The sequence below is a fragment of the Elephantulus edwardii genome, unplaced genomic scaffold (genome assembly GCF_000299155.1).
Source record: "Elephantulus edwardii isolate Elephantulus edwardi_28Jun2011 unplaced genomic scaffold, EleEdw1.0 scaffold00002, whole genome shotgun sequence".
In the NCBI taxonomy this organism is placed as follows: Eukaryota; Metazoa; Chordata; class Mammalia; order Macroscelidea; family Macroscelididae; genus Elephantulus; species Elephantulus edwardii.
The window spans coordinates 37,164,642-37,174,487 of NW_006399752.1; the positions used below are offsets into that span (position 1 = coordinate 37,164,642).

The window sequence follows — 9,846 nt, forward strand, 5'->3', positions numbered from 1 at the left end:
TATAGTCTCGGATGGCAACAAAGGCCTTGAATCTGGTCCGCTGGCCAGCACGTGTCTGCTTCTGCACTGGCATGATTTTCAACACCTCATCCTTGAGGGACATGACCAGGAAGAAGTCGATGATCTCAGATTCCTTGATGGGCAGGGAGAAGAGATAAATCTCCTCCAATGATTTAATCTTCGTATCTTTTACCAGGCGGCCCAGTTTGGTGATGGGGAGCCACTCCTTGTCCTCGGGGAGCCACTCCTTGTCCTTGGCTTTGCCTCCTCGAGCTCCGCGGCCCCTCCCACGGCCCTGTCCACGGCTGCGGCCCCGACCCTGCAGACCGCTACCGAAGCCTCCGCAGAAACCGCTGCGGGCTCCCATCCCAGGGCCTCCAGGCCCTCCCGCTGCACCGGCGTCATCCGCCATTTGGTGTTTTCTCAGAAAAAGCTCATCTCTTCTTATATATGAAGTATATATCAAGTGTTCAGTTTGTCAAGGAACACACGTGTACTTGCCATTTATGCTGTCAGAAAAAAGGTATTTCTAATGAATAGGCCATTGGTCTTGTAAAATTCCATCATGCATTAATTATGTGGCATTTGTTTTTATCACCATGGTCTTTTTTCCCCAACTACTGATCCTCCTTCATTCCTAACAGTCTCATTCAAATCATCAGTAATGATGAACGCATCTTCACTGTATGCCTGATCCAATTTCAGATTTTAGACGAGAGTAAAAATCTTCAACTTCTTCATGTTGGGCATTGGTAGTTAGTAAGTAAATCTGTGTAGGCAATAGTTGTATTAACTATTATTATTTTAATACAGGAGCTGTCCTTCACACATTCCATGCTCTAATTACCAATGGATGGATGCAGTGACCTCATATGTTTGCATCATGCTACATCAGCAAAAGCTTCACCTCGGTCCATGTGGGGGAGGCTGACTCCACTCTGAGGAGGAAGCTGTCTTCTTCAGTCATGCTGAACACCTTCCAGTCTGAGGGCTCATCTTCTGGCACTGACTCGATAATAAAGTTCTGCTTTGTTTCTTCAGGAGCTTTTCACTGGCCAGTTTTTCAGAAGTGAATCACTACGTCCTCCATCCTAGTGAGCCTTAATCCAAAGTTCTACTGAAAGCTGTCCACCATGACTGAGCTTGCTGGTGGCTGGAATACAGCATCAGAGTAACACTCAAGCCACCCCAGGATGTGGCTTTCCTACAGCAGATAACAAAAATCCAAAGTCCCCAATTATATAGTCTCTAGGTGTTAGATGCCATCAAGTCAGGTACAACCCATAGCGACCCTATGAACAGATGTGAGCCCTGTTCTAGCCTGTACCATCCTCACAGTTCCTGACACTCTGGAGCCCGCTGTGGCGGTCTAAATGTCAATCCACCTAGTTAAGGGTCTTCCATCCCCTTCACCGACCCTCTGCCTTTCCTAATAACATGTCCATCTCCAAGGAACAGGCCCTCCTAGCAACATGCCTGAAGTATGTGAGGCAAAGCTTTATCATCTTTGCCTCCAAAGAGCACTATGACGGCCCTTTCTCCAAGACGTATCTGTTCTTTTGGCTGTCCATAGGATGTTCAGTGCTCTTCTCCAACATCACAGCTCAAAGGCATCAATTCTTCTGTCACCCTTATTCATTGCCCGGTTCTTAGATGCACCAGCAAGTGATCAGAAAGACCAGGGTCTGAATCAGACCTCAAACTGACATCATTACTCTTCAAAAATTTGGAAAGGTACCTAACTGCAGACTTTCCCAGTGCAATACGTCTCCTTATTTCCTGACTGCTGGTACCAAGGGTACTAATTGTAGATCCAAGTAAGATGAAGTTGTTGACAGTTTCAATCTCTTCTCCATGCATCATGTTACCTACAGGTCCAGCGGTAAGGATCTTTGTTTTCTTGACGTTGGGATGCAATCCATATTGAAGGCTGTGTTCTTTGATCTTCTGCAACAAGTGTTTCAAGTCCTCCTCAGTTTCAGCAAGTGAGGCTGTACCGTCTACATAATGTAGGTTATTGATGAGTATCCCTCGGATCTCAATGCCACATTCTTCTTCATGGAGTCCAACTTCTTGAATAATTTGTTCAACATACAGAATACAGCATACGGAGGACACAGTGATCTATTCACATACTGAATAGGTATGGAGACAGACTACAACGCTGATACACTCCTTCTTAATTTTAAACCATGTCGTGTTTTCCTTGCTCTGTTCGCACAAACGTCTCCTGGCCTAAGTTTTTGCATGAGCCCAATTAGGTTCTCTGAGATTCCCATTCTTCTCACTGTTAGCCATAACTTGTTATGATCCACAATGTCAAATGCCTTCGCATAGTCAATAAAGCATAAAGACACTTTTTTTTGGGGGGGGAGGTATACTTTCAGCCAGGATCCATCTGACATCAGCAATGATATCCCTGATGCCACAGCCTCTCCTAAACTCTGTCTGAACATCTGGTAGTTCCCTAGATACGTATCATTCTTAAAAAGTCTTAATCCTAAAGGGAGCTCTGGTGGCCTAGTAGTAAGGAGCTGCAACTACAATCCCAGAGGCGCACAGTTTGAATCCACCAGATGCTCTGCTGGGGAAGGAGGGACAATCTCCTCCTGTACCAGTCAGACCTGATTTGACGGTACACTTACACAAAAATAATAAAATAAAAAAATTAAAAAATTATTTAAAATAAAAAGTCTTAATCCAAACTAAAAAAAAAATTTTTTTGCCCAATTATCTACCTAAATAAAGCTCTACAAAACCCTAGTACTCAACACAGAATGTTGAAAGTCAAATTATAAAGCATGACCTGTATCTTATAAAAACAAAAACAAACCTGTTCCAACTCCCAGTGGCCCTGGAGGGCAGCCTAAAACTATCCCCCCCCAGGCCTTCATTCAAAGAAGCAAACTGCCTCATCCTTCTCCCGTCAAGCAGCTGACAGGTTCAAACTACCACCCTGTCCATCAGCAGCCATGTGCTTTAGCCCCTGTGGCTATTTCTTTCTCTCTCCTGTAACACAGACTCATTGCTGTAGAGGGCAACCAAGTTAGAGCCGACCACAGGGCGCGTTTTCATGGACTATGCGCTATTCACAAGACTGATCACATTTCTCCCGCAGAGCAGCTGGCGGATTTGAACCATCTGCCTTGGAGTTAGCAGCGCAGCTCCTTACCACTAGGCCATCTGAGCTCCTCTCTTTCCAAGGAAGTCCCCATGTTACCAACAAAATGAAGTTCCTCTGGTAGATTTTTAAGTGCAAATAACGTCTTCAAAGGATTTCCACATTCAGCTCACACGGTCAAAACATTTAGTGCTTTTAGGTCTAGTGGAAGTACATTTTCCTCTCATCTATTTTCATTAGCAAGAGAACATCTAGGTGGGCTTGCCGAGCAAACGGAATGTAACTTAACACACTGTCGCTCAGTGCTATTCTAAGAACTGAAGAGTAAAACTTACGTGTGAACAGGAACAAAGAATTTTATACTGGGAAATATGGTTGATGGATTTGGAAGCAGGAATGGCATCCACTTCGTAAACAACAAGCCTCTGGAAACTCTATAAACTTTGATAAATGTCAATAGTTAGAGAAAGGCTTCAGGCCTTCTGTTCATGGGGTCGCTATGAGTCATGCTCGACTCAAAGACAATCAACAACACCACAAGGCTGATTAAAGTATAGTTGCATTTTTTTATTCTTTCAGAAATTCTTTTCATTTTTATTGTATCCCCCTTTCAATAAAAAAAAGAGTAGGAAGGTCTATAAAAAAAAAGTCTATTCAGTGTCTGCCACTACGATCCTTTATTAGCTTCAAAAAAACCCAAAACACATCCTTTTGGCTTTTTTTGAGGCAAGCAGCCAGCAGCTTCCTGTATTTACTATGGTTTGGGATTAACAGGCCTGTTTGGCCCAGTGTGTCCCCAGCATCACTGATGTCAGCACAAACAGCGGAGGATATTTCTAAAGGCAGCTGGCTCTGCTTTGGGAGGAGGGCACAGGCAGGACCAAGGGGGCTGGGTAGCTCACGGGCATCTGAATGTTCTGCCTGGAGAGAAAGGCGCTGCACGGGATAAACTTCCAGGAGTGCATCGCAGCATCCTGGAGCGAACGGTTCCAACCACTCCAAGCACACTTACTGCACTCTAGATCTGACAGTGATAACTGCAGCCCTCTCTCAAGCTCAGCTCTGGATGAGAAAGGTTTTGGGAGAGAAGACAAGACTGGCTGCTAAGGGTTAACAGTTTCAACTGTCCCATCTCATGCTCTTGCTCTGTAGCTGGTATCAACATGCATTTCAGAAAGCTAGTTATAAAATAAAAATTTTCTCTTAGTCTAACTTTCATTATGCAAACCCAACATTTCTCTGTATTTCAAAATCTTATTCCTAAATCTGTCAGTAAAGAGAGTGTTCCCACATTTCACAAATATTCTAACTAGAGGAAACATGATTTAAACATATTTTGAAATATTTAGCACCACCTAAGCCTTACTCATTACATTTGGAAGCCACAGCTCCTCCATCTGTCGTCCCACTCACATCCACGGCAGTATTCTCGTGTCAGCAGCCACAGACACTCACCTGTATTGAAGAGACTTCTGCCCTCCCAACAAGAATGCCACAAACAAGGCAATAAGGAAAAAAGGCCGTAAGGTGAGCCATGTTCACGATACAGAGGAAGCACCGAGTTAGAGAAGACGCCCAGGACAGAGAACGGAGAGCCTCTGTGAGTGTGTCCACGCCTACAGCATATTGCTCTAGACCTCCAGCCAGGTACGCAGGCCACTCATGAGGGTCAGAACAGGTGACCACCGCAATCCTGTCCCAAGCTAGCAGGGTGACACTGAACACATCAGCTCTGTTCTAATGTGACTCAAGCCGTTACATGGAATTCATGAGCCCACATATAAGCTACAAAAAAAAAAGCCCCACATATAATCTACAAGCTTTTCACATACCAAGGTGAAAGACAACACATTCTAGAGGGCCACCCAGACATGAACAGTTTTTAATATGCTCTGCTTTAAAAGGTACAAACTTACATTTAATTGAAAAATAGTTTAAAGAAATATATAAGCAAACAAAGTATTTCCCATTTTTAATTAAGGTCTGGAATTTCAAAGAGGGACTCTAAGGGAAAATTAAAGAGAAAAAACATGAACCAAAAGCAAAAAAACCAGTCTTGGCCCCTGCACTGGCTCTGTGGCGATAAGAAAAGAAGGTTCAGAAAGTCGTCTTCAACCGGATTCCCTAGATTTCTGGAATCTCCTTAAGGGTTTCACAGCAGGTCTCAAACTCTGGATCGAATCAGCGGCTTTTTAAACGTCAAGAATTCTACATAGCTGTCATCAGACACATGCGAAGATTTGGGAGGTGGGAGGCTGTTGTTTACTGACGTGTCAGGAAAGCAACACCGGTGTGTGAATCCAAACTCCACAATCCAGACTGATAAGAGTATATATGTATCTGTAAACACACAGACACGCATGTGCGCATGCATACACACACCAGGAGGTCATGTGGCTTTGTGGATAAGGAGTTGCACTGCCAGCCCAAAGGCGGGTGGTTGGAACCAACCGGCTGCTCCATGGGAGAAAGATGGGCAATAGCCTGCTGTGTGATTAACAGGCTCTGAAAACGTGCTGGTGCCTCTGCAGGATCTGACCCTAAGACAATGAATTTGGAGTTACATAGCTCTATATATTACATATATATTATGTCTCTCTCTATATATTGTTAAGTACCATCTAGACTGACCCACAGCTGACCCTCCAGTCAGAGGCAGTTAACTGCACGGGAGGAGACGGCCCGTCCTTCTCCCAGGTATTTATCTACGTGTCCACCTATTACATTAGTATATTACATACTCTATACATTATATTCAGTACCTGCGCACACATACATACAATGTTCGTCACATATACATAGTGGACAGTGGTTAAGGTATTTCGATTGTTTTACCTGTTAGTTACTGTCTGGTCAATTGTGACGTATGGTGACCTCGTGTGCAGACTAGCCCTATTCTATGAGGTTCTCAAGGATGTAACCCTTTTGAAGTAGATTGCCAGCCTGTGAAATACCTCTGAATAGGTTCTAACCATCCAAACTTCTTGTTAGTCCTTAACCGTGTTTTCATGTTGTTGTTGTGTGCCACTGAGCTGCCTGCAGCTCCCTGCAACCCTATATACATTAGCTCTGAACCCTGCTTGATCCTGAGCCAATCACACCATCTCCAACTGACTTAATGCCACTGCTCCAGTCACTAAATCAATCCATCTCATCCGGGGTCTTCCTCACCTGTGCTGTCCTACACCCTTACAAGCATAATGTCTTCTCCAAGGACTGGTCCCCCCCCGGCCATGTGCCTAAAGCATGTGAGACAGAGCCTCTGAATCCTTGCCTCCAGGTAGCAGCCTGTTTGTCTGTCCCTCCAGGATACACATGCTTGTTCTCCTGGCAGTCCATGTTATATTCAACAATCTTCTCCAGCACCACAACCCAAAGCCATCGATCCTTCTTCCATCATCCTTAGTTACCGTCCAGCTCTCTCACGCATAACAAGCAACTGCAAAGACCATGGTGTGGATCAGGCGCACCTTAGTCTCCAGAGTCACTTCGTAAATCTTCAGTACTCTAGAGAGGTCTCAGAGAGCTGACTTTCCCAATGCCAATTTGTCTTTTGATTTCCTGACTGCTGGTGACAAGTGTTGACTGCGAAAACAAGCAAGCTGAAGCTGTTAACAGTCTCCATCTCTGTCTGTCATGAAGCTGCCAAGAGGCCCAGGGGTGAGAATCTTTGTTTTCTTGATGTTGAGCTTCAATCCATATTGAAGGCTGCAGTTCTTGAACTTCTGCTGCAGCAAATGTCTCATGTCCTCTTCAGTTTCAGCAAGTAAGTTTGTGTCATCTGCATAACGCAGGTTGTTGATGAATCTTCCTCTAATCCTGACGCCACATTTTCCTCCTAAAGCGATACCCGTTAAGTGTGGTGCCTGTACTGTTAGGTGTTGTCACCCTATGCACAACAGATCAAAACCCTGCCTGATCCTGCTCTGTGTTCACAATCTGCATCGTGCTTACACCCAGTGTCGGGGTCACCATGTCTAGTCATCTTGTTGAGGGCATTCCTTTCGACTTTTCCAGTACGATGTCCTTTCCGTGCACTGGTGTCTCCTGACAACATACCCAAAGTATGAGGTGAAGTTTCTCCATCCTTGCTTCTAGGGAGTGCTCCAGATGCTACCAGCATAGTTGGACTCAAAACTACTGCCAGGAGCAGCATACCAGGCTCTGCTTCCCTGGGAGTGCGGAAGTCAAGGGGTCTAATAATGCTGCACAAATAATTCTTATCTGAAAGCCCTTCCTCGTGTTCCAACTACCACAAGCAAGAGACATATACCGTAATTAGTAACAAACTACAGAACATGTTTACACACACACAATTACATACAACTTCCAAAACAGACAAGTATTTCATAAAAACATCACCTTAAATATAAGTCTCTCTCCTGTATAATGTAGCTAGGGAGCTGCAAGGTCTGAATCCATCACTTGCTCTGGGAGAGAAAAGACAAGTCGAAATCCTTGGCATTTACAGGTAGAAGGTCAGCTAGGAGTTGGTTCCCATTCAAACGCAATGCACAAGGATCATGAGAAATAACTCAGTTTACACTTCTGAGTAAACTGAGTTCTTAGGAAGAAAATAATGACATTTATTTGTAAACACAATTGCCAGAGAGCCAGGAAACAACTGTAAATCAGAACACAGAAGCAAATACAGCGTCTGTTTAAACATGGAAAGGTCATTCTTAAACTGTGACTGCCCTTACAACATGTCAAGAAGATCCCTGACCAGTGACTTCTAACTCAGGTCACACAGTGTGGACAGAGGACATCCAGCCGTCGACTGTTCCCACGCAGTCACTGACTAGCTCCCAGGCCAGAAGCCAGCCTAAACCACACCAGACCAGCCATGCCAGCCTGCCTTGGGCTTCCGCCCCGCAGTCACGCTCCACTTGAGCCCTGCGTGGAGCTGTGCCTGACTGCAGGCTGGCCTTGACATCAACACTCCGTGCTCATGAAGGAACGGCATCTGCAGTGCTTGGAGGACTTATGATACATTTGAAAACCTCAAGGGGAAGTCAGTTAATTATTTAATTGGAAAGCATGTCACTGACACTGGCAAAGGACCCCAGAAAGCGAATTCATTCTAGGTAATCAGGAATGGCAGTCCCCACAGAAACTGTCCTGGGGCCCAAGCAGCCTTCTTCCTCCGCTGCTTTCACAAGACAGCAAACGTGTCGTATCAACTCTTCATCAAAGAGCAAGAAGTGCCCTATAAAACACTGCACGTTGAGTTAATGATTTGTAAACAAAACGTCAAATTCCGGCTAACGTTTTAAATGCCCCCTTTGATCAGAGGCAAAAATTTCAAACCACCGGTTCAAACAGCACCATCCAAGCCCAATGACGCAAATGACCCTATGATAAGATTTTCACGGGTCTGGCGCTGCCTCCTTCTCAGTTTTTCTGTGTGTAAGAACTCAAGAGTCAGGGGTTGTGGATGGCAGGCCCACATCAAGGAGAGGCGCAAAGGGTTTCACTTTACACTTCTGACCATCTACAGGGTTCGAATTACTGTTAAGTGACTTAATAAAAATATTTTCCTAGTAAAGCAGGTAAGTCTTTCAAGTTACTCTCTATTCAGCATCAAACTGGTTGGCCATAAATCAAGTTCAACTCATAGGACAGAGGAGGGCCGCCTCAGAGGGTCCCAACACTGGAATCTTCAAGGAAGCAGACCGCCAGATCTTGCTACAGAAGAGCCGCTGGCTGGTGGGTGGGAATCACCAAATTTCTGTTAGCGGCCAAACGAATGTGCTGTCAGTGGTCCTTACACATGGAGCATGACAGATCCCTAGACAACCAGAGCAATATCGAGTGGCTTCATCGAATTTTTCCCTAGTAAAGCACACAGGTGGATCAAATTTCTGTGTGTACAGCATTACAGATCTTTAAAGACCACATTCCTGAATGAATTTAGAACCAGAGGAAATGGGCCCAGAACACCACTGGAACAAAGTTTTTAAAGTGCCTTTGTATTGACAGTTCCACTTATCCCAAAATAGGACAAGGCGCTGTCACAATTACAATGCAGACTTATGTGCTCTTGTAGGACCCAGACAATTTATGATTTTTTTTTTTTAAAGTATCCTTAAAGACTCCACTGAAGGTAAGGGGTGTTCAAGGCACCCAGGGGAGGGAGCCAGGTTGCAGAAGCCGGATTCCCAGGAGATGCACCCAGGGGTAGGGGGGGCCCACGGCCCAGCAGATGCAGAAAAAAAGCACAGGAGCTGCCCCAGTTGGAAGTCAACTTGCCTCTGGACCCCAAAGGCGAGGTGCGGGGAGGGGGGGGCGGATATCCCAGGGAGTGCTGCAGGAAATGATATCCAGACTCGGAGGGTGGATCTAGGAAGCGGCTGGGGCGATGGCCCGGCAGGGGGGAGGGGTGGGGATGGGAACGGAGGATGTGGCTCAAGGGGCAGGATGGGGAGGCGGAGGAGTGGACAGGGATGATGTCCGAGGGTCCAGGGCGCACGGGGAGTGGGGCCTGGGGTGGGCGCCCCGGGCGCAGGGGTGGAAGCCGTGGATGGGGACATGCACTCACCCCACTCGAGGAACTCGGCCACATACTTGTCGCGGCGCAGGGCCGAGTGGCTGCACTCGGTGTAGAGACACACGAGCACGTCGAGCAGCGTCTCCACGCTCAGCGCGCTCTCGTTGCGCCACGGCCCGTCCAGGAGCAGCTGTTCCAGCTTCTTGAGTCGCACCTTGGCCGACATGGTGTCGCG

General features: G+C 46.1%; 1 protein-coding gene across 1 annotated transcript in view; it reads right to left on the reverse strand.

Moving 5' to 3' along the window:
• Positions 1–9,840, reverse strand: part of CDC42BPB (CDC42 binding protein kinase beta (DMPK-like)) — a 131,025-nt gene extending 121,185 nt beyond the window's left edge. Inside the window, exon 1 of the mRNA XM_006879087.1 lies at positions 9,663–9,840. Coding sequence (XP_006879149.1) covers positions 9,663–9,837 — 175 coding nt within the window. The 5' untranslated portion in view covers positions 9,838–9,840. The remainder of the gene's footprint in view (positions 1–9,662) is intronic.
• Positions 9,841–9,846: the final 6 nt, after the last annotated feature.